The sequence below is a fragment of the Pithys albifrons genome, chromosome 3, assembly GCF_047495875.1.
Source record: "Pithys albifrons albifrons isolate INPA30051 chromosome 3, PitAlb_v1, whole genome shotgun sequence".
Lineage (NCBI taxonomy): Eukaryota > Metazoa > Chordata > Aves > Passeriformes > Thamnophilidae > Pithys > Pithys albifrons.
Window position 1 is genome coordinate 86604336 of NC_092460.1, and position 25037 is coordinate 86629372.

General features: G+C 42.2%; 1 protein-coding gene across 6 annotated transcripts in view; it reads left to right on the forward strand.

Moving 5' to 3' along the window:
• The window catches only part of CELSR1 (cadherin EGF LAG seven-pass G-type receptor 1), a 167450-nt gene extending 143299 nt beyond the window's left edge, over nucleotides 1–24151 (forward strand). For 3 of the 6 annotated variants that reach the window (XM_071552583.1, XM_071552588.1, XM_071552589.1), the window contains 13 exons: nucleotides 304–430; nucleotides 817–1017; nucleotides 5780–5954; nucleotides 11052–11164; nucleotides 12526–12605; nucleotides 14145–14271; nucleotides 16782–16907; nucleotides 17202–17338; nucleotides 17838–17941; nucleotides 18766–18933; nucleotides 19771–20013; nucleotides 20320–20584; nucleotides 21904–24151. In XM_071552583.1, coding sequence (XP_071408684.1) covers nucleotides 304–430; nucleotides 817–1017; nucleotides 5780–5954; nucleotides 11052–11164; nucleotides 12526–12605; nucleotides 14145–14271; nucleotides 16782–16907; nucleotides 17202–17338; nucleotides 17838–17941; nucleotides 18766–18933; nucleotides 19771–20013; nucleotides 20320–20584; nucleotides 21904–21928 — 1891 coding nt within the window. In that variant the 3' untranslated portion in view covers nucleotides 21929–24151. Of the gene's footprint in view, nucleotides 1–303; nucleotides 431–816; nucleotides 1018–5779; nucleotides 5955–11051; nucleotides 11165–12525; nucleotides 12606–14144; nucleotides 14272–16781; nucleotides 16908–17201; nucleotides 17339–17837; nucleotides 17942–18765; nucleotides 18934–19770; nucleotides 20014–20319; nucleotides 20589–21903 lie in introns of those variants that run through there. The other 3 variants (XM_071552586.1, XM_071552584.1, XM_071552587.1) reach the window with 3 other exon arrangements.
• The last annotated feature ends 886 nt before the right edge of the window (nucleotides 24152–25037 follow it).

Here is a 25037-nt window from a genome sequence, read left to right on the forward strand (position 1 = left end):
TGTGTGGTCACTGACCCGAAAGCAAATTTTTACAAGTTTTTTTCCTTTTTTGAACTCAAACCTGACTGTTCTAAACCCACAAAATTTGGCCATCAAAGCCAGCTGGGCCATCAGAAACTACTTCAACTGAAGGCTTTTTAAGTTGGAGATACTCTTTCAGGCAGGTGATAGCTATAAATATTTCTGTCTTGGTACTTACAGTCCTGTCTGGTTGCATAGCACAAGCTGCCACAGAGAGCAGTAGCAGTAGGAGGCAGGGGAAGATCAGTGAATGGCTCTCAGGAATGCCTTTTTTCCCCACAGGATTGGCGGGACAGGTGCCTGGTCTTCCAGAGGTTGTGAGCTGTTTTCCAGAAACCAGAGCCATATCGCTTGCCAGTGCAACCACATAACCAGCTTTGCTGTCCTGATGGACATTTCGAAAAGAGAGGTGGGTGACATCAGGCCCATGATTTTTGAGGGTTTTGGTTTTCAAGGGCTTTGATTCAGAGATTGAGCTTTAAGCATGACTCAGACCTTTGTCAGCAGATCAGTCCCATGTTGCAGTGTGTCAGGAGTGTGTTTGCCTGTCCCTGACAGCACCTGCCATTGGGTCTGCTGCAAGGAGTTTCTCACCTGGTCAGTGCATCCTCTGGGTGCTGCCTGTATGCACTCAACATGTTCAGTAAGTAAAGAGGTGACATCATCCAATCCTGTTGGTGCTAAAGTAAATCTGTATGTTGGCTCAATAGTAATGAAACATTCCAAGTAGTAAATTTGATTGGAGGAAAAGGAAGGGAAACTCCCAAGAAATCCTGTCAATCTGTCTTTCTACAGAATGGAGAAGTGCTTCCTCTGAAGATCGTCACTTACACAACCGTATCCATCTCGCTGGCAGCTTTGCTGATCACCTTCATTCTGCTGGTCCTGATCCGCACACTACGTTCCAACTTGCACAGTATCCACAAAAACCTGGTGGCTGCCCTTTTCTTCTCTGAGCTTGTCTTTCTTATTGGAATCAACCAGACTGAAAACCCGGTAAGTGTTACTCTCTGCTTGTTGCTAGAGTTGTTATCAGGCTTTAACTTGTGACTTTCACCTGCTGCCATCTGTTTCACTTTCTTTGCTTTTTCACTTCTGTTTGGATTCAATGGTAATGTGAAAAACTTCAGATTTTTAATCTATTCATGTGTGGTTTACATGATTAATAGCAATGGCAGGTGATAGGAATATATCTTATTTTCAGAGGATCTATAACAGTGCTGTCCCAGGAGCATATCCCAGGAGCTGAACCCTGAATGCTGGTTTCTTCCTTCCTTTCTATCCGTGTGCTTTCTGTCTTGCGTTGTCTGTTCAGTAGGAGGCTCTCAAGTTTCTCCTGCCACAGGTATCTCACAAGCCTAGCTGGCTTTTGGTGTTGACTGGTAGGTTGACAACTGTGTGTTGCTGGGCAGGTGCTAATATGCGTGTTGCACATGCAATGGCACTTCTGGAGAAGCCACTTGCCAGGCATGGGACAGCTTGCTACATCCAAGGTTCCATAGTAAACCTGTCACTTTGCTTTTTGCCTTCCAGGCACAGTGATTGTTGCCTTCAGCCCATCATATCTGTTGACAAAGCTTAGTGCAGACACAAAAGGAAAGATATGAATGGACTGAGTATGAGATATACACCGCACATGAAGTGTGTATGTTCTGTTTAGGACCTTGTTGCTATCTCAACCATGTGGCATTTTGCATAGTATTACTGCTGATTCTCAGTAGCATCCACACCAAAAGTCATGGCTGCCACGCAGACAGGTAGGAGAAAAGCAGGCAAGGGTTCCAGCACTGCACAGTCACTGGTACCAAACAGGCAGTGTGCAGATGGGAGGTGATATGCAATTAAAAGTCTGTCCTTAACAGATAGGAAAAATATTCAAAATGTTACTGTAGAGATTATCGGAATGCTGTGAAGAAAATTTGTCTTCTAGAAATCCATTACTGTACATGTTTCAATCTAAATTTTGAGATGAAAACAAAAAAAACAACCAACCAACCAAAAGAAATTATGCTGATTCCACACTGTCTAAGCAGCAGAAATGGGAGACTATGACTATCTTCAATGAATATCATCATCACCATCATGGTAATGGTACCATGATGCCCAACCACGCAGCCTTGCTTGCTCTATATCTTAATCCAAAAGCATCACTCTGACTTCTAATATCCATTTGAGCTCTAATATACATTTTAGAAAGTATCTGACATTGACTAATTTCTGCTTCCAGTAACTGAGTGCTGACAAGACCTTCTCCTTGTAAATTCGAGAACTCCCTTATAAAACTTGTCTTGCCAGGAAGCTTCTGTTTAATAGTATTTCTTTTGGAAAATTATATAAAATTAAGCTACTTAGATTCTTCAATCTCTAAGATTCTTGTTACTTTGGTGTGTTTTTTTCTGGGCTTCTTCTCCTGCTTTACCTTTTGGAAAATGGTGAACACCAAGCTGGATAAAGCTTTGCAGTTGGTTGTGTCACTTCTAGTCCCATATGCAAATATTCCCCAGCACCAGGAGCTCATACCCTTTATCTGCTGCTATGGGGAGATCTTCTGCAGTGACCTGCCCTCTGGGGTATGGTCTTACGTCATGTGTGAACCTATGTTGTCTTTATTTCAATATATGCAAGTTTGCTTACTAAAATAACTTTGTTCAAAGGAGTTCATCTTGCAATTGATCCACAGCACTTCATGTAACTTGACCTCTCCCATGCCTTGCTGTGCACACAACTGATTTTTCACTATATTTCACTAGCAAGGAGTTTATACTCTTTCAGTTCTCCATCATGAATACTGAGGAGTCAGCAGCCAAACCCACATCCCTACAGAATTTTGCCAGAAACTGTGCAGTAAATGATGGCTCCTCATTTCCAGATTTCTTTCATAGTACCATGAAGCACCAATAAAAGGTTTATAAAAGTAGTAAAACAGTTCATTACATCAATACCACAAATTCTAATGGTTGTACTTGGTGAGATTGTTCTCTTTTACTCCTTCTCATTTTCCTGCTTTGGGGCTCTTGGTGTGATCATGTCCTGTACTATTACCAGGACTCAGTGCAATACCCCAAACCTTTAACACATTACAGAGATCTTTTAAGTTACAGAATGTGTTTCATACAGAAGAAAGCCGCTCCTTACATCTTACCTAGTCAATTTGAGAAGGTAGGAGGGCTGTAAGCCATGTCTGCTTGAGACAATTATTCATCTGTCTGTAAGGAATGAGAGTTGTCTAACGAGTCATGCACTGATGAACATAAAGAGGTAAAGAATGCTGGAGCACAAATAATGCTGTACTGCTTGGCACCCAGCCTGGCTTTTATGGGTTTCTGTAAATTAACAGTCACATTTCTGGGCGAGGTTTTAATCTTTCCCTGGACTATTGATAGAAAGTGATTTATTTTCTTTCTTTTTTCTTACCTGAAAAAGGTAATGTTCAGGGCAGCACTCTACTTGTATGCAGGTGAGAGTAGGAACAAAAAAAGTACTGCTTGCATAGAGGAAAGAAAGATGGTTTATTTGGTGAGCTATTTTCAATAACACTTGGTTTTATAATACAGAGGTAAGTGAATCCAGAAAGTTGGCAGTCTTTGTATGATTCTTTTGCTCAGCAAAGTTAAACAGAGAAATGTACATTTCTGACCATTATACCATAAAAAAAACACTAAAAAGTCATGTCAGAGTCTGAAAGCAGGGTCAATGCTGCAGGGGAACAAAAAGTTTCAAAACACAATATAAAATGTTTTTCAACAAAAATTGAATGGTTGCACAGAGTGCTGTTAATTCAAGCTTATCAACGGATCCTTGGCAAAATCCTTAGCTTTGCTTCTGACTGGAGAAAGTTAATTGTGAGATTTCAATTCAGGTGTTGGATACCCATGGTCATTCCTGTTTTCACCCATCAAACTGTTAAGTTAGGAGAAAAAGTGGTTAGTAGATATTGAATTGCAAATCTTTGAAGGTCAGAGGTTTCAAGGTGGCTATTTGATCACAAAGATGACTTGAGGTACCAGTTTGCCCATTGTAGCTGTTACTCCTAGTCACACTGAGGATCTGGTCTCTTTGGTTTCAGTAGGTCTTTTATTTTTGCTGTTCTCAGCCTAGCAGAGCTTAGTAATACACTTTGTGCTGCTGATGTAGGATAAAAAACAAGTCCAAACCTAGGACTGGAAGCTCCAGGACACTTTGTTCCTACCTGTAAGACATGAACTATGCAGCCAGCACTATCCTGCTTTCTCTTTGTCCTCATAGCTTCTGTTCCTGACTTCAGAGCCTCAAGAGGAGAGTAGAGCTGAGCATTTCTGGACCCAGATTGTCCTACAGCTGGGTGTTTAGTGTGTTTTCCTATGGTGAATGAGAAGAGGGTTAATTCCCCTGCTCAAGCCAGGTAAAGCCTAGAAGCCACTCTCCCACTTTGTGGTCAAATACTCTGATTTCAGCATTAGGTGAAAGATTGGTCTGCAGGATAAGTGGTGATCTGCTTCTGACTGTGTCTTTTAGTCCAGTGATAATGGCCAGGCATCCTCCTTGCCTTGCTGAAGTACAGACTTGTAAGGTCTTCAGTGTTCATCAGTGGAGAGCAGAGCTCCAAGGACAAAAGAGGTGGCTACTGCCTTACCCCATGGACGTATCCATGCTTTTGCTTCTCAAGGCTTTCTTTAAGAGTCCCAGAAGAGATGTAGATGGAAGAGATTTTTTCAGACCTGTGACACAGACACATAGGGGCAAAATAGTCTGCTGATCTTATGTTGGATTATAAGATCTTGTCAAATTTTGCCTATTTGTGACATTTCATTTCAGTGATGAGAAATTTCCTCAAAGAAAGGATGGATTTTTTTACAGATCATCCATTGCTCATATTCAGCATATTCACTTTTCCTTACCTGAAGCTTCATGGATTTCTGTTCCCAGAACTAAAGTTTTCCAGAGAAAGAAGAACTTTCTTAGGGACAGGTCCTAAACTGAAGGTCTAAGATCTTCTCGGATCTACTCTCCACCCCTGCCAAATACAAGAAGACTTGCTTTGTACTTCTTTATCTACTAATAAAACAAAAAACATAGTCTACTTTAAAACAAAACAGAATTGTACCAAAATAGCATACTTTCTTGGACAGAGATCTTTCTCTCTGGAAAGAATGTGGTATCAGAAAAACCCATAGAATGGCTATGGGAGACACTGAGTCAATGCAGGGCTGAGGGTGGCCATTCTCAGGAGAAATTTATTAACTTAGCAGAGACTGGTTTAGCTAATGCAGTTAAACATGCCGTGGTTGAATTCACTGCAGTGGCATTGTGCAGGTGAGACTCATGCATCAGGCAGGGCAGAGGATCTGCAGCCTCCAGAGAAGCATCGTCACCTCCTGCTCTGCACCAGGAGAAAGAGCCAGGAGCTCTTCCAGCCCTGTCCCTCCTGCAAGCAGAAATAATCCAGCCAGAATAGCTCAAATCCTCACCTTTGCAACAAATATGCACTGAGAAATTAGCCATAGAATGTGGAGGGCAAGGGCAGTGACTGAAAATGTGTTGGGTTGATATGGTGAAGCTGGACCAACCTCCAAACAGGTGACATTATTTACTTAAAAAAAAAGGTTCCACAGTATAAATAGCTTTTCTTAAACTCTGAAAAACTTAATTAATGGCAGTATATTTGTTCTGCCAAAATCATTTTATTACACTTTCTGTTAGCTGCACTGGGGAACCGGTGACTCACCAGCTTGTGATTCAGAAGAGCAACTCTAATTTCCCTGCCCTTTCCCTTCTACAGTTTGTGTGTACTGTGATTGCCATCCTCCTGCACTATTTCTACATGAGCACCTTCGCATGGATGTTTGTGGAGCAGCTCCACATCTACCGCATGCTGACTGAAGTGAGGAACATCAACTATGGGCATATGCGGTTCTACTACGTTGTTGGCTGGGGCATTCCTGCCATCATAACAGGTACCTCCAACCACCCCAAAACAGCCTTGTCTCCCTGCCGTCTTCACTGGCTAGATTCAGGGTAGTTACTTCATTCAAGACAGCTATGAGTGTTTTCCTGAATCAGAGCAACACCAAGTTGTGTCTAGCAGAAGTCAGCCTGAATTAGGCAGTTCTATGTGCTAAATGTCTGTTGTCCCAATTGAAAAGATAGTGATGGTTATACAGCAACATAAACATATATGCACCCAGATTAAAGCAGGACTTGATAACATTGCTAGGAAATAACAGTAATTTGATTCTAACAACTTTGCCAATAGCTTTCAGAAATTTTCCTTCCCTGTGCTGGTACCTTTGGATAAGGACACATGGTCTCTCAGGAAGGTAGATGCAGTGGCTTCAGAAGCAGTGCTGCCCACAGGACATTACTATCCTTCACTGGATGTTCCCACTGTCTACCCTCAAACAGCAGTAAATGCTCCTTGAAGGGGATTTCAGCAGTTCTGTTTTGTTTGGCATAAAAACAAGCTGGCAACACTCAAGCAGCCTTTGACATCATTTCAGACACAAGAGCTATAACTTGCAGTTGAGGAAAAGTAATGAAAACCTAGAGACAGTAATATTGTAAAACGATCCAGGGTGATCCACAGGAGAGCATCCATCTCCACCCTCACCATGTCTATTTTTGCCATCAGACATTTCCAGTGCTACCCTGAGCACACGGTGCTGTGTTAATTCAGGCAGACAGCTCCTTGGGAACTGTGCTTCACAGAACAGTTGGAGTGGGGTTTTTTGGTTCAACTATTTCAGCACATATCTGTTGCCATATGGGAAACCAGATCATAGGCAGACAGTTAACTGTTATCCAATTACTTTTATTTTTATAGATGATAATAATATACCGTCAGCAATGACAGAGGTTTAGAGACCAAACAAATAGCTCTCTGTCATAAACACTTGCAAAAATATTAAGGAATGAGTTGGACTTAAAAATATATATGTGGGGTGTTATTTTGCAGTTCTGTTTAAATGAAAAGTCAGATCCCCATTAATGAGAAAGTCAAAGAATTTTTTTGAAATTAAGAATAAAGAAAACTAAACCTTTAGTTTGCCCTTCCAGGCTTATAAATCATCTGAAAAGAAAATTATTTCATCATAAATAGCAGAATGTGGGATTTCTTGCCTCTGGATAACTTTGTTACTATACATATTTTAAATAAGCTCCTTTATAAATTTTAATTTATAAAGAGTAAAAAGATTCTGACTTCATAACATGAATCTTAAACATGATTTAAATAGCTTTATGAGAGAAAGATTGTGTATTTTTCTTAATAGTGGAATAGTTTAGATATGTGAAGGAATTTTAGTCTTGGGACATGCAGAGGACTTTTTTGTTTTATTTGAAAAATAAATACTGTTTTTATGATCGCTATCCTTATTAAAAAGAAAAAAAGAAAGAACCTACAGTAACAGTGGCTTTTTCTATATTTTTTTACCTGTTTTGTTTATTTATTTTTGAAATTTTTTATGCTCAAACTGACTTTTATTTCAAGGTAGGACATAGTGGTCCTAGGGCACCTGTGATGGGACCAGACTACTTGCAGAGGGGAACCTTGACCAGAGGAGAGTAAAACTTAGTAAAATGTATACATAGAGAACACTCCAACGAGGAACAAATACACTTAAACACAGCATAGAAATGTCAAATGCCATGAATAAAAGTTGGGAGAAAGCTTACAGCCATCAGAAGAGTGTAGATCTGGAATATTCCTCCATGGGGAGCAATAGTGGAACATTTTAAATTTGCTTTAAGCTTGCTTATTTTCAAGTGTAGTTTGATCCATCTAGGAGAGGGATTTTATGACTTCTTTGCCTCAGGAGCAAAGGGCTGGATTTGGCACCCAGCAAGACCCCCCAGATCTGCCCGTCTGTGACAGCACACTGGCTGGTTGACATATGTGTGCAGTAACTGCTTTGCCATGAAGACTGCAGTGCTCATGTTAAAACAGGTTCTTACATAGCCCTAAAACCAATATCTCTCAAAAACTGGCACTTTTCAAATCCTAAGTGAAGCAGTGAGTCAGGAGAGAGGTGAGGCTGACTCACAGTTGCCTGAGTCACACATGGCTGCTAAGCCTACAGGAGCCCAGAAGGGTTGAAACATGCCCCTCTGGCAGCACCTCACCAAACCATGTTCTTGGCGCACTCCTGGGATGGATGCTGGTCCCCATAGGACTCTTGGTCATAGGAGACCAGCCACAGTTCCTGCAAACATCAGCCTGCACACTCAGTCTGCTAAGGACAGCCAGGTGGCAGCATTTAACTGATATGCCAAAATCTTTTGCTGTGTTACATTGCATTGGCTTAGTTCTGCCTTTGAGTAAAGTGTTATTTCACATGTTATTGACTGCTGTAAAAGTTGAACCATGTACCTGAAGACTGCAATTTGCCCCATTTGTTTAATGGAGAACTTTAGGGTAGGATTTTAAGAGTGAAAAATATTCTTATTTGCCAGTTACTCTTAGAGCCAGAGTCAAACTGTAGTTTAAAGTCCCATTAATGGAGAAATCCAGTCCTGGGAAACAGACTGTATCTGTAGGATTACATCTGTATAAAATACTTTATGGTGCTTTAATCATTTATGGCTAATTTTTTCTGGATGGCAACTGCTGAAGGGGGTGGTGGAAGGACCAATGAAAGCAGGGAGGGAAAGTAGTCCTGTCTCATTCCACATTTCAATGCAAACAGATCCAATATCCACAGCTTTGCCAAATAGCCAGTTCAGTTTTCATAGACTATAGGCCTATACCAGATGTGAATATTGGCTATGGGCCAGCTTTAAGCAGCAAGAGTGAAACCTCTCCCTTTTTCAGTGTCTTCTCATCAAAGCCACAGGGCTTCAATTGAAAAAAAGACAATTATTAATGCTCACACATCCTCCTTGCAGAGAACTGCACTACCATCGGTCTTGGCCGCCTCTGGAGTCAGGACATAAGCCCAACGCAATAGGTGCCCCCAGTGCCCAGACAACATGCTGCGGCCACTTGCCATATGTCACTGGCCACAGGCCTCATAGGGATCAGTTTCACTGTCTTGAAGACCTCTGCAGACAGGGTACACCTGTTCTAAAGGGGGGAAAGGATCTTTGCACAGAAGTTAGCAGGGCTCATTAAAAGAGCTGTAAACTGGATTTGAAGGGAGAAAGTGATAAAACTAGGCTCACTAGAGCTAATCCTGAGGGCAGCATGCCACAGTTTGAGGGCTGGTGTGCTAGCAAGGTCCTTCTGTCTGCCAACTCAATGGCAGTAGGGAATGGAGTTCTCTGCATCAGGAAAGACGCAAGTGTTATTGATGTGTTAGAAACCATGGGGACTGTCACGTGTGTTAGGACATGTTTTGACTGCCTAGAGCTTGATGTTGGTGATGAAAGAGTTGAGTGTTTCTGGGTAAGAAAAGTGGAAAGAACAACAAGGCAGATATCATGGTGTAAATCTGTTATAAAGCATCCAGCCAGTATGAAGAGGCAAAGGAAGTATCTATAAGTAGCTGGGAGAAGTCTCACCATCACTAGTCCTTGTTCGTATGGGGGACTTCAACTTAACAGGTGTCTGCTGGGAATAAAATGCAGCAGAGGAAAAAGTTCAGGAGGTTGCTGGAGTGTGTGGAAGAGAACTTTCCGATGCAGCTCATGAGCGAGCCAACCAGAGAGGAATCCCTGGTGGACCTGTTCTTTGTGAACATAGAAGGACTGGTGGGTGATGTGATGGTTGGAGTCCATCGTGAGCACAGCAATCACAAAATGATAAAGTTTTCAATTCTCATAGAAGTATGGAGGGAATTCAGCAGAACTTCCACCTTGGACTTATAGAGCACCAACTTTGGCCTGTTTAGGAGCCTGACTCCCAGGGTCCCTTGAGAACCAGTTGTGAAGGGCAGAGGAGTCCAGGAAGGCTGGCCAGCCCTCAAGCAGGAAATTGTAAGAGCACAGGAGCAGACCATCCCCATGTGGTGAAAGACAAGCTGGTGGGGAAGGCCAGCCTAGCTGAACAGAGAGCTTTCCTGGGACTCAAGGGAAAAAAGGAGGAGGGACAGGCAACTCAAGAGGACTACAAGGATGTTGTGATCGTTCTCCTGTACTTGGCACTGGTGAGGCCACACCTTAAATCTTGTGTTCAGTTCTGGGCCTCTCACTCCAAGAAAGACATTGAGGTGCTGGAGCAAATCCAGAGGAGGCCAATGGAGCTGGTGAAGAGTCTGGAGCAGCTGAGGGAGCTGTGGTTGTTTAGACTGGGGAAAAGGAAGCTCAGGGCAGACCTTACCTTAAAGGTCTTTTCCACCCTAAACAATTCTATGATTGTATGATTTTGCAGGTCAAAGGCAGCAATCACAGTCCATATTGCCATATGGGTAAGGTGTAGATCACTAAATCAGGCAGCACTATAAATCAGCAGGTGAAGGGTTAGGGTTAGGGACGCTCTTGGAATTGTCCAGATTTTGAAAAACAAAACAATAAAAGGTGTGTTTTTAACTCAGTTTCCTTGGGGCATTAGCAAACTCCATTTCAAACAGTGCTGAAAACAAGCTTAGGTACCTGAGATGGCTGTTCAAAACGAATCCCACTTGAGCTCAAGCAGTTAACTCCTGTGAGTTCCCAGGTTCCTTTGTCTCTGGTGTTATTTTAGTGACAGCAAGCTCACAGCAGTTAAGAATGCACTTTTTTTCTCATAACATAGACGTCTACTCAGTTATGATTCATGTCATTCTGCTGCATAGGCTTATTGAAATTCCTCAACATGTCATTCACCCTCAAGGCTCACACCGTGTGAGTATGGCTATAAAACTGTGCTGAAACAGAATTAATTTGGGACTTGCATTTGTTACCATTTTTCTGCAGCTGAACTTTGTTCTAGTAGGCAAAACTCACAGTATCATTTGATATGGAGTGAGCAGCATAAAAGTTTTAATTTGCAAAAGTTTTATTTCAATATTTGCCTTGATTTTGCTATCCCAGACTGGCCTGCTGAACAAATTTTGCCATGATAATTTTATTTATTTGAAAATATGCTTGGTTATAGACAGTACCTTTCTGATGTACTTTTTCTCCATTTTGTGACTCAGGGCTTGCTGTTGGTCTGGATCCGCAAGGTTATGGGAACCCTGATTTCTGCTGGTTGTCTGTTCATGACACCCTGATCTGGAGTTTTGCTGGGCCCATCATAATGGTTGTCATTGTAAGTAGGATGAAGTTGGCATCCCGAGCTGTCTCTTCTTTACTGCTGCCTTTTCTTTTATGTTTTGTCAAACAGTAGTCATAATGCAAAACAACTGTGTTCTTTGCATTTGAAGCAGATGTACTGAAGCTTCTGTCTATTGTTTAAACAGATAAGACATGAGCTAAACTCCTGGAAATCAGAGGGCTGCTTGCCAGTACAACGATTGCTTGTGGAGTAATGGCTGTATGGCCAGAAACCTATTAATTTTTTCCCATTTGCTTTGTTCCATGTTGGAAGGGTTGGTCTGCTGGCTTATTAAATGTATCAACAAAATGAGCTATAAGAAGTCACTTCATCCAAAAGTCCTAGAGGAATATTAAATATTTTCAATTTCAGTAATTAAAAAGAATGGACTGGTGTTTATCATCTCCCTTGAAACTTCTCCCTTGAAGTAACACAAGAATATATGTATTCATGGTTTGACTCTTCTCTTGAATGTCAAATTCAGTTCTGGTTTCCTCATCTCAAAAAATATGAAGTAGACCTGTAAGCAGTGTAGGTGAGGGTCCCAACTCATCAGAGACATGGGACAGCCCCCACTGGAGGACAAACTAAGTGGACTAGTAGCTTAAGCTTAGAGAAGGAAAGCTGCAGAGAAGAGAGGGAAGGAGGAGCCTGTAACAGTGTATTGGTCTGGAAAAAATGGACCAAACCATTCAAGATCTTTTCCAACAGAAGCAGTAGCAGGTGACAGATTCAGAACAAACAGGACAAGCTGCATTGTTTCTCCAAAGCACATTAACTCCTAGAAACAGGACCATGGTGGTGGTAAAGCTCTGAACAGTTTTGGAAAGTGAATGATGACACAAATTCTCAGCACTGATATTCACTATGACTGATTAAGTACAAGTGCACCACCAACCTAGAACATCCCAGCTGTGGAAATCAGTGGATACTGGAGGATTTTTCAGAGGAATTTTCACTGTTTCATTTCTCTGTTAGAAAATACTCTTAAATTCTGGTTTGATCCAACTAAAATAAGATGTTAGACTGAGTTGACTCTGGTCTGGACAAAGACAGCATTTATAGAGTTTTTATCTTTCACTCGAGCATCTTTGCATAGGGCTGTCTTACTGAATTTCATCCAGGTCAAGTCCCAGGATGTCCTTGACTATGTTGCTTTGAAACAAGGTGAAACCTGAAATTTAGAGACCTGTAAGTTGAAGGAAAAATATTCTTGGCATCGCATACCATTTTAGGATAAAAATTTCATTGTCGTTGAAAATAGAGCTCTAACAAATCTATGAAAAGAATGCATGCTATTATGTTATATCATCCATGTTATTCAAGACTCCATGTTATTTTAATTTTCCTTTCAGATAAACACTGTCATCTTTATACTAGCAATGAAAGCATCATGCAGACGAAGACAACGTTCATTTGAAAAAACTGGAGTTGTGTAAGTCTGAGTTCAAAATCTGTAGAAAAAATTCTGGCCAGAAATAATAGAAGGGACAGAATTGCCTAAAACCAAGTTTTGGAGCGGGAAATAAACAAGGTTTTTGGAGGAAACAGTGTTGGTAGAGGCAACTGGAGCTGCTTCACCAGCACCTACCCCTGGGATTCCCTTGGAGCCCTGAAAAACCTACACCATGCTGCTCTGCACCACCAAGAGTAGGCAGAAGAAGGGAGGAGAAGGGAAAGATCTGATCCTCAGATGGTATCATTACAGTCCTTCAGATCTTTCATCATACTCCCTGCTACACTCTCACTTCACCTCTGCCCATGGCATGCCCAGGTAGACATAATTCTGCATCTCCCTGTGCTTGCCCATGGCTCAGAAGGTCTCCCCTCTCAAATGTCTGAGTTACCAGCTATATCATGTCAGAGACTCCCTGAAGTTCCCATGCTGAGGGCCAGCCTCCCTGCATCCCACTCCCCCACAGGATGAGCAGAAAGCCTCACAAACTGCAACCTACTGCCTTCCTTCCTTTGGCAGCCTGTTCCCATTAATGTCTCTTTTGCCCAAAGCTCAGAAGTTACCTGTGAACACAAATGTGGTTAGCTAGTGGCAAGACAGCCCCCTCGCCTCCTTTTATTTTTTTTTCCAAATAGGTAGCTGTATGACATTCCACAAGACTGCTTCTAGTCCTTTTTTCAGTCCTGGCTATCGGGTGCTGTGTACACATTGGCATGCCCCCAGTGTCCCTAGAGCTGTAGGCTTTGTGGTTCTCTGAACTCTAACACTATCACTAACAGTAAACTTAATGAGCACAAGAATCTGTGGGTGAGTTTCCCAGCAACATGGGTGGCCCAGTTAATAAAACTGGAAGGAGCAATATTGGTGTGGTGCCATGCTCCTCTTGGCATGCCTGTTATGGTCCCAGTGTCCCTATAGCTGTAGGCTTAGTGGTTCTCTGAACTCTAACCTCAACAGCAGGTTGGAGCTGAGAATGAGGTCCAAATCTCCCTAAACCAATGGAGTATAATTGTTACTTAATGGCAACACTTTTCCTCATAAAATAAAACTTTTACCACTAGAATTCTGTCTTTTGAAATGTGGGAATCACGATTTTAAGCAAACAAATATTCCCCTGAGTGCCCTTGATCTAAAACCTTGGGCAGTAATGTTGAGAAGGAATGTGAGAGTGAACTTGACAAACAGAAATGAGATGGACATGGCCAATTACTGCCCAGATCTCCTCCTCAGAGTCAAGAATGCTGAACAGCATTGGCTTTGCAAACAGTCTGGTTTGTTTGAAGAAAACCTTGGAAACAAACTTGGAAAAAATCACCTTTTTTAACTGAATATTCTAATTAGTGGAATAGTGCTATGAGAGAGTTGGGAACTGGGAGCTGGTGAACATTGCCTTGATTTTCCCAAAGGGCCTTTCTAGTTGTCAAGTCATTGGGCACAAAGCTCCATCCGTGGGCAGAAGTTGGGCTGTTCTCTTGTATCCCAACATGTTGCAAATGTCCATCTGTGTTTGCTTTACAGCTCTGTGCTGCGAACAGCATTCCTGCTCCTGCTCCTTATCAGTGCCACGTGGCTTTTGGGGCTGATGGCAGTCAACAGCGACGTCATGACATTTCACTATCTCTTTGCCATTTTCAGTTGCCTACAGGTAAGTTGGAAGGCGTCTTGTTTTTGGCAGACCTTCATGAGTGCACTGCAGCACACAGGCCTCCAGAAATCTGCTCAGCATGAGCTAACTTAAGAAAAACAGAAATCCCAAGTACAATTTTTGCTCTCTTTTCTCAAAAAGAGGATTCTTTTCACTAAAACCATAACTGAATAATTGCATCTCTCACTTTTGTCATTCTAAAGGTAAGTGCACTACTATAGTAATCTGTGACAGATAAATAACAGTAAGCAATTATACCTCTGTCTTTCTAGAGGAAAAAGTCTTTGTTATTGTCTTCTGTGTGCTCATTGTTAACAGTTGCTCTTTTGCTACTGCAAACAAGAGACTGTTTTATTTCACCCAGAGTGAATGACTGCAAGATCAAGGCTTTCACAAATTAAGTTACTATTAAAAGAAATTCATGAAATGTTTTTCACATCCAGCTCCTTGTATTAAGGTTTTACTGCGTTGCCTGTCCTAGTTTACACATTTGTGGAATAAAGATGCAGAAAATGTTTATTTGTAGGAGACCTGGCATGGAAATAGTCATGAAGCTTCCTGTTGGTCACAATTTGAATGTGATCAAGGATGGCAGTAACTACCCAAGCAAGTGCCTGTAGTATTAAAACAGCTACTGTTAGCAGGACATTCTTGTCAGCTGCAGCACAACAGCCACAGGTTGCAGCCAAAGAGATAGAGAAATCAGATGGGTCTCCTTCAGAGATGACTGTTGATGCCCTGGAAGCACAGCAGATAGGCCAATCTGGAGCAAGGTTGTTTTGCCACTCCAGCTGGTAAGCTCTGAAATAAATGGACCTTTTCAGGCTGTAAAACCAGGCATCTACATGTCTAAAATAAAACTAAATTAAATATAAACCTCATGAGAATGAGGAAAGTCAGCAGCTGGAATTCTCCAAACTGGCCCAGAGAGGCACAGTGGTATGTGGCATTTCACATAATTGTCTTCTTTGAACTTGTCTTTTTAAAGAGTCATGTATGTGAATTTTATTAATGAATAATCCTGAAGTGCTAGTGCCAGCTAAGATCACATTTGATTGAATGTTTAGAAAGTGAGCTTGAAGTTTAAAGTTACTCTAAGTCAATTGTCTTGGCTGAAATCATGAAATTCAGGCTTCTTGTGATGTTGGTACAGCTGCAACTTCATGAGCTTTTCTATATTGTATCTCCAACCAAAATTGATAATGATTTGGCAGCTGCATTAATTCCTTCAGAGCAAATACATCTGAAGGCACACACGTGCATGGCCCCTGCTCCCAGTGAAAGCTGTTCATGTGTGTTCCTGGCAGCCAACAACTGCACAGCCCTGGGGATTTTAGTGATCTTCCCACTGGGAGCTACTCCTTAACCAAGGAACTTAGGCAGCAAAAGTCGGGACCTTTCTGCCGCCAGCGTCTCTTCAAGGCTCACAAGGCTTTCTGAAGTTCTCTTAGCCACTGTATTAAGGACACCTTTCACAGAAGTTCCTCATTTTCAGAGGTTTTCACTAAAGGCTGTGATCTTTTTCATGAGCTGCTATTGATTTTGTCTCATCATCTGTGTAACATCTCCAAAATCTAAAGTTCACACTCCCTGCAATGTCTTCCAGTGGGACACTGAGGTTCCCATTGGATATTTTGAGAAGGAAGTTTCTTCCCAGATCAACCTTTGCTCTGTAAATCCTGGAGAAACACATCTTTGTGTGTATTTTACCAGGCTTTTTATGCACATTTGAACTTTGAAGCAAATTATGAAGAAGTCCTGGGAGAGTGTAGTGGGTTGACCTTGCCAGGACACCAAGTACCCACTCAGATGCTCTATTACTTCCAGCCAGAAAAGGAGAGAGAGATTTAGATGGAAAAACGACTCATGGGTTGAGATAAAGCAGTTTACTAAAGCAAAAGCAAAAGCTTGTGCACCCAAAAGCAAAGCAGAAAATAACAAGGTTTATTCTCCACTTTCCATCAGCAGTGATGTCCAGCCACTTCCTGGGAAGCAGAGCTTCAGCACGTGTAATGCTGAAAACAATGGATGCCACTGGAAACAATGAATGCCCCCTTTCCTGCTCCTTTTCTTAGCTTTTATATCTGAGCTGATGCCGTATTGGTATGGAATATCCCTTTGGTTAGTTTGGGTCAGCTGGCCTACTTGTGTCCCCTCACAGAATCTTGCCATCAGTTGGTGAAGGAATATTACAATGCTGATGCTGTTCTCAGCAATAGCCAAAAAACTGGTGTGTTATCAACACCCTTCTAGCTACCAAAGCAAAGCACAGCACTTTGAGGACTGCTAGGGGGAAATGAACTCCATCTCAGCCAGACCCAATAACAGGATCAATCAATGCCATTTCAGTCACAGGTAGAAAATAGTTACTGCTTTTGAAATACAGAATCAAGGATTATGAACTAGAATTCAAGGATTATTTCTAAACAGCTGTTCTCTAATATCCGTATTTGTAGTTTGGTAGTAATGAATCATTTAGACTTATTCTTTCTCTCTCTGAAATTATCCAGGGACTGTTCATTTTCTTCTTCCACTGTGTATTTAACAAAGAAGTCAGAAAGCACTTGAAGAACAGCTTAACTGGAAAGAAACCTCTTCCAGATGATTCCACTGCAACAAGAGCTACATTATTAACAGTAAGAAAAAAGCACTGGGAAAAACAACCATCCTCTTGCTGGTAGAAGTTACCTAAAATAAACTTATAGGGGGCAGTTGAACTGTATGATTGCTTTGAGTGACTTGTGCAAAGACTACTGATGTCCTCTCTCAAAAGCTTTGATTACTATTTTAATTAAAACTTTCTAGAGAAAACAATTCATTTCCTCAGCATCAAAAACCATTTGGTTCCTTTGAAACTTCATACATTTGTGGGTAACATGAGCTTCTGGAGGGATCATTTACTATTGCTCTATGTCTTTTTTTTCCTTCAGCGATCTCTGAACTGTAACAACACATATATAGAAGAGCCAAATATGTATCGCACAACTATTGGGGAATCCACTGTCTCCCTTGAAAGCACCGTCAGGTCAGCCAAGAGCCACAATAGCTACCTTGCTTATATTCTCAGGTAATCAGGTGGCAGGTGCATGGCTTCCAGGTGCTTGCCTTTCCCTTTTCATTGCTCTTGTGGAAACCAGAAATGTGGTTCAAATGCTACTTGGTTTGTGTCTTAACTGTGCCTCTTTTATGTGACTGTTGTTTTCTTTCATGTATTTTCTGTTGCATGCATCTTCAGTGCAGAGCTCCAACAGCTCAGTAATGGTTATGTTAACTATGTGGGCTGTGCTGCTTGCCTGTTAAAATTCAAACATGTCTCAAGCAGTGCAGTTTAGCTCATTAATTTCAGGCTTTTTTAGAGTGTGATTCATGTGGCCGAAGGCAGACAGCTACAGTAGGATGACATCTGTCTTGCTGTAAAGTGACCACATGGGCAGTCAGGCACAGCTGCTGGCTAGCATCCACTGCAGCTGTCTGCATTTGACCAGGAGAATCTCATCTGCACGTCTGCCGCGTTGTTAAGAACAGTAAAGCTGACCGAGAAAGTTGTCCTGTTTTTCTTCTCAAAGGGATGAGGCTGCTCATAAATTCAGTGGATCCTCAAGTCAAGCAAGGGCTGGTCAGACTGAAGCAGATTCCTCCATTTTTCATAGGAATCCATCAAAATCCAATGGTAAGAATTATTTCTAAATGCTTTGACCCATTTGTGTACCTTCTCCTTCTCAGCACTTTCTTCAAAGTCTTCTGTAACAGGAAGAATAGTTAATTGACTTGGATGTGTCTCATTCTCCTTATGGTCTTGGCATGACAAGCTATGCAATGGCTACCTTACAAGGGAATCCTGGAGTGGAAGTATCATAGATCTGCTTCTTGTGATGGTTCAGTTTTCATCTGATAGCTGTCATAGCTGTTGACAGTTTATGGCATCCCCTTTCTTTCTCACAAATTACATGCCATTGCTCTTGATTTTTAGTTGGAGAACTTTTAATGTTTGATATCTTGAGGCAATATTCTCCTTTACTGCTCTGTGGTTTGCACAAGAAAATGTGAAGTGTCGCTTGTCTGATTTTCTTTCATTTTGGTCTTGACATTAAATTTTGTTGCCTTGTAGCAGTTTTTAAGTTAAGAGCATTTCAGATTCTTGATATTTCTAGATATCTTGGTTTGCCTATGTGTTGTGTTGATTGAGATCTTATTGAGTTACTGTTCTGCATATTGAATAGGGAAACATGTGTCCCCACTCTGTTCTGCACCTCCTGTACACATAAAAGGTCCTGCCCCCAAGCTGAGCCAAGTGGTTGTGCTTCCCATAATTACTTAGGTGAATGCCGCAGTCCTTCGGAATAAATCCTATATACACTTACAGATGTAAGAGCTTATCCCTCTCATGGCCTGAAACAGATGCTTGCCTTTTCTTTCTCCTTTTGCATTTATCACAAAGATTTGTTCAAGTGCTGTTCACACATTCATCACTGTTTCCCCTTTCTGCATTTGTAGAGCATGATTCAGACTCTGACAGCGAACTGTCCCTGGATGAACACAGCAGTTCTTATGCCTCCTCCCATTCATCTGACAGTGAGGAAGATGGACTTGAGACGGAGAAAAAGTGGAATGCATCTACTTCCAAAAATAATGAACGTGGTCCACTCCACAGCACACCCAAAGGTATTCCCAGCGCGTGGGGCTATAAAATTGCTTTAGATTAGATGTGACAATTTGCCAGACTGCTGTATGACTGAGACAGTATCTCTACCGCTGTGCCTTGCTTCTGCAGAAATCCTTGTTGTTTCCAACTTAGAGACCTTCCTTCTTCCCAAAGGCTTGTTCACAGGGGTGACTGAGTACTGAATGCTGAGTCCCCTCAGGATGAGTGGGCTTTGCAGGCAGGTCCCCACAGCACTTGGACATGACACTACCAAGCCAGCAAAATCTCATATGAAGAAGAAGAGCAGAAAGAAGCTGCTTGTTTTGAGGGCAGGGGAAGGAAATACCTGACTCTCCTGTGTGTATCCAGTGTGCTGGGGAGGTCCTGGATCTAAAGAGTGGGAGATTAGTGGAGATCATGTGGCAGGATGCAGGCATTTCTAAGCATAGCTGATCCTGTCCTAATGACAAGCAGCTTTGAGTGACAAACATCCAGGCTGTCTAAGGCTCTGCACCAGCACAAGGTGCCTTGGATGCCCCCAGCCTTCAGAAACCAACCTTCCCAAGGAGAGATCTCTGACCCTGGAGAGCTGAGAGGGCAAGTTTGCCTCACACTTGTCCATAATGGAGCCAGCAACCTTACTCTGGGGGAGGGTTTGGGCACCTTTACATCCTACAGGTGTGTTTTTAGAGGTTTAATGCACCCTGAGGGCAGTGCAGTCCAGCAAGGACCATCTGAAGGATTACTCTGGTTTGTCACACAGCTTCTCTCAGCTACAGGGAACAGGACTGGTCAGACAGCAGTTTGAAAGAACGTACCAAAAGTGTTTTTCGATCTAGTGTTTTTTTGCATTGCAGTTGATACTCTTCCCAATCATGTGAAACCCTATTGGCCCACAGAGTGTGGAACAGCCAGTGACGGCGAAGACCCCAGCGGGAAGCAAAAACTCAAAGTAGAGACCAAGGTCAATGTAGAGCTTCACAGGGAAAACCAGGTGAACCACAGCAATGAAGCACCACAGGACAAGGAGAACGAAGGGCAGCAGAAGGAGAACAGACCTCTGTCCCACCAGAATAACCAGCAGCCGGAGCAGAGGAAAGGTAGTGCAGCCAACCTAGCCTCACAGTCAGACTGGGAGACTGGGGGATTAATGAGCATTAGTTAGTTCATAAGGTAGCTCTGTCAGGGAAGAACAGTTTCCAAATGTGTCCAATCTGTGTAACCAGATGAGCCATGGGAAGCTAATGGGTAGTTGCTGAAGTCTAATCTTTTGGTTGTGAAATAAAGTGACAAACTAGAAGTCTTAGTAAGAAATATAGAATGTCATTTCTTGTTTGTGCTCAGCTCAATAAGTTAAATTACTGATACATTTAAAAATTTTCATTATTCCCTCTTTTCTGTAACAGGCATCTTAAAAAATAAAGTTACCTACCCTCCTCCACTGGTGGATAAGAATATGAAGAATCGTTTGCGGGAAAAGCTGTCGGATTACAATCAGACCACAATCTCATCCAGGACTACTTCCCTGGGGACAGCTGATGGAGTCCGCTCTCCTTCAGACTCGGGGGTGACAGTAAAAAATGCTCGGAGGGAGCAATCTAGAGACCAGCTCAATGGTATGGCCATGAACCTCCATGTGGGAACAGGACATGCTGACACCTCAGACTCAGAGTAAGTGCCCCATCAGGATGCCCTGGCCAACCACCCATGCTCTGGTCTCTCCTTGTGCCTTACAACCTCCAACTTACACATGAGCAAAAATTTCTTCTGGTAACTGGACCAGAGTCCTTCACCAGTAATTGCCTTGATGATTTGTCCATACCATGTCACCAGGTCATGGTGTTTCACTGATGAGAAAGCCAAAACGTATCACAGGCAAGGTGCCATGACAGACATGTGCTACTGGTCACCCTGGCATGCTCTGAATTGGCAAGTTGGTGTGTTAGTAGGACACTGTGGACAAGAGCAACCTAGCTCTGCCTTGTTGGCTTGCCATGGGAGTTTTGCAGGGAAAGGCAATAGGCTGGGGAGAGCATGGGGTGAGTGTCCATCTGGGCAGAGGGAAGCCATTGCTGGAGCAGGAGATCCAGAGTCTGAAGAGAAAGTCAAGCTACTGATCCTAAATTACCAGGTGTGTGATTCTCACCTGCTGCATCATAATCAGTGTGTGGATTTGCCATTGTAAACTAAATCAATTATTGACAAAAGGCTGAGCAAGTTCTCACCCAAAGGGAATTGTCAGAAGCCTCATTACTCATCATAATTCTTGCATTTATAATTAAGACAATGGCCATATGTAAAGTCTGTGCAAGCCTTTAATGCATATAGTTTCATTTTTTATTGACACAAATAGTCTCATTTTTTCACCAAGAGAAAATTTCTCACCCAGCTTTAACTCTTGCACTGTCCCACTGTGCTTTAGACACCCATGTGGTCTGTGTGCACAGACCATTCCTAGCTCACTATAAAAGCATATCTTTGGATTACTGGGAACTGGCTGATGAAATAGATCCTGGCTAGCTGGGAAACAGAGATGCCTTTAACAAGGCATAACTACTTGCTGCTACCAGGTAACACAGTCATTACTGGAGAATAATCAGCCAATTTGTACAAAGCAACTGTGTTATGTCCTCACCTTTTGCATAATGGAAAACTCTGCTGTTGGCAGCAGATCACATGAATCTGTCTGAAACACCAGGTTCCTAACAGCTTGTCAGAGTTGTGTGTGAACCTTGCATCCTCACCAAACTGTTAGCCAAACACGAGCCCTCTGTAAAACTTCCTCCAAAGCCTGTTTCTCTCGTTTACTACCTGGAATGGTTTCTCCCAGCTGGTCTTCCCCTGCAGGGCAGCATCCCCCTTGCAAACACTGGATTGGCAAGGCATGGAGCATGAGCCCTGACTAAAAAGGATTAGGTGTTTTTGGGTGGGGTGGTTTGTCTGTGCCTGTTTAACCCTAAACCTGCATGATCATTTCTTCTCACTAACAGAGGCAGTAATGAAACTTCAATTTGAACCATCAGGAAACTGTGATCACCTCTGCGTGGCTCTGGACTCCTCACCGCAGGGTCACCACCTGCCCGCCCCGGATTTCATCAGCGTGGCCACATGGTGAGGAGGATGAGGTGGGCATTGATTCCCACATGGTTTCACATTATGGCAGACTCCTGATGGCTCACACTGGAGACACAGTGCCCGAATGCACTTGCAATGAGGTCACTGTGTGGTACGCCTCTTACGGCATGAACCCATGCCGAAAACACATGGAAATGGCCACAGGGATGCACTGTGATGGACAGATACCTGTTCACAGTGCAGACAGTGCTGCAGGGGTTGCTTATTACAGCGAAGAACCGAGGCAAAACATGTTATTATCATAGTGGACCTAAAATAAGTCAATTCATCAGCCTGAAGACAAGCACTAGATGTCTCTTGTGGATTTTTGACAGCTGCAGTGTGAACCCTTCAGCTTGCTGGGCTCTGGGGAGGATTATCCCAACAAGTGTCCTTTGGTTTCTATGCCAGCATCTCTGTCCACCCTCCTACGGACACATTGTCTTAAGAAAAAAAAATCTTTTATATATATAAAAAGTGTAGATACTTTTATATATTTTGTATGGTGTTGCTAAAGAAAAAGTTCCTTTGTATATTTTACATTTATACTGATCTTCTTAATTTGATAATAGGAAATCAATTAAAAAGAGGGTTTGATATTTTTTATATGAACATTGCACAATTTTACTTGGAATTTGGCATTTGATAAAGTAACTGAGGTTTGCATGGAAGCCACCTTCAGACATAATGCAGTTTTCAAAGTAACACAGTAAAGTTTTCATCCACGTCCATTACTATAATTTATAAGTTTTGTTGATGGATTTTGGAGACTTTAAGGCTACAGTATGTTTTTTTTCATAACTTCTTCTAAAACCCACAAAATTTTGTTTTTTCATTTTTTGGTGTTTTGATCCCTTCTCTGAAGTGCATTGAAATGTTCAGGAACTGAACTTCAGGACTAAAAATAAGTCATATCTTTGTATAAGATTTCAACACAGTCCTTGTCTAGAAGAAGTCAAATTAGTATTTCCCTTACCAAGAACAAGAAAATAAGTGGTGTGATTGTATGGTAGATTTTGGCTTTGGTCTGGCTCTGCAACAAACTAGTGCTCCACATGTCCTAAAGAAGAGGACCCTCCTCCCAGAGGAAGATTATGTCTCAGTTGCTGTATTTTATTTTAATTTTTTTCCCACTGGATTCAGCACATTGCTAATCAAAGGAGGAATACGAGTCTTTAAAGATTTCCAGATTTCACTGCCCAGCTCTTTGACAAAGCTCTGGCCACCTTGGTGTTTCAAAAAGCACATGTAAAGCTTATGGTTTCATGTTTCCCACAAAATATGCTGGTTTCACAAATGTAGGAAAGTTAAGTGACCCGTCTGCCATTTTCACCTTCCTGCAATGTATACAAGGAAAAGAAAAACAAGACACGAAAAAGTTTGCATCCAATAGTGTGTGGTAGAGCTCCGCCAGTGGCTCCCCGTGGTGGAATATGTGACTCCAAGGACAACAATGGGGTGGCTGTGACCTGCTCTCTGCTGACAAGGCTTTCAGGAGTTCCTTGCTTGCCATAACAGCCCCTTTGGGAAAATCCTGGCTATTGTTTGTGCAAATGGGTGTGAAAGGGAAAAAACAGAAAATCAGGCTAAATAAAACGCAGGAGTTCAGGAAAATTTGAAAAACTACATACTGTAATCTTGATTTCATTATATTCCTGTGCACCTTCAAAAGTATCAAGGAGGCCTTCGGAAGGGGAGAAGAAGGAAGGATGCTGTTCCTTTAAAAATTATGCAACATACTGTGTGACATGTTCTGACAGAAAAGAGTTTTGAATGTTTTAAGGGTCTGGCACTTGGCTGTGTGCTCAGGCACTGTGTATAACCCATGCTAGTTGTTTTTACATCTGTGTATGTATATTTTGTCCCAGTGAGATGTAGGTAGTTTTTATTTTGATCAGAATTGTTGCAGTAAACGAGGGTCAGTTGTATTAATGACAAAAAAATTAAAACCTATTTTTATGACTTTTTAAAAGCTTTATGGCAGATTAGACACTGGAGGTTGTTGGTTTTGTTTTGTTTTGGTTTGTTTTTTTAACAAATGTATATTTATTAATGTGCAGAACACTGGAATTGCAGCACAGGTGAAAGGAGAATTTACAATAAATTAAGAATTTTTTTTGAACTTGTACTCTTCCTTTGGTGGTTTATTTTAAGAACAGTGCAGATGCTGAGGGTCCAAATGTCATTTCTCAGGTTTTGGAAAGTAGCAGGAGCAGGGAACATATGGACACCCATTGCTCTCACTGAGGAAGCAGAGGCTGCAAAGCATCAGTGAGCCAACACACATACACACCCCTTCCAGCACTGTGCCCTGTGCTGGCACAGGGTCCCGCTGCATGCATTGCATTTCAGTCCAAGCCTGTGGCATTTTTCAGACATGGGAAATGGTCCGTTGAAGAATAATGCCCTCTCCTAATCCAGAGCCAAGCAGATCACCAGGAAAACAGTGGGTTTACGAAAGGAGGCTGGAGAGCAGCAGGAGGGGATAGGCAGCCAGCCCAGCCCAATGACAGCTGCAATGACGGGGGCTTTTTCGGACTGCCTTGCCTACATTCTTCTTGGCTCTCCCAAGCCGACTGAGGCCAAGCTGTGGTCTTCCTCACTCAATGCTTTTCAGGCTGTTGTGCAAGTCTTGATTCATGCATCTTCCAAGGCACAGCAGTGCCCTGCACGTCTGCCAGTTTTCTGGAAATAAAAGTATTTTTCAGTACTAACTGGCCAGTGTGAAGTCAGGTGGAGAGAGGCTGGCTACTGTCATGATTCAGGGGCAAAATCAAAGACAGGATCTTCAGCTGGCAAACAGCTCTGCTAAAACTTGCCACTAAACAAACTCAAGTAATTAGCCCAAAGGGAAACCGTTTTAAATTTTATTGTACCAAGTGCATTTTTTGGCAGAACACTAATACTTGAGTTTTTTCTCAAGTATTAGTTCACTTTTCCACGGAAAAGCAGAAATAAGCCTCAGGCTTTCACATAATCAGGATAGTTAAGCGACAGACCAGCCTATGAT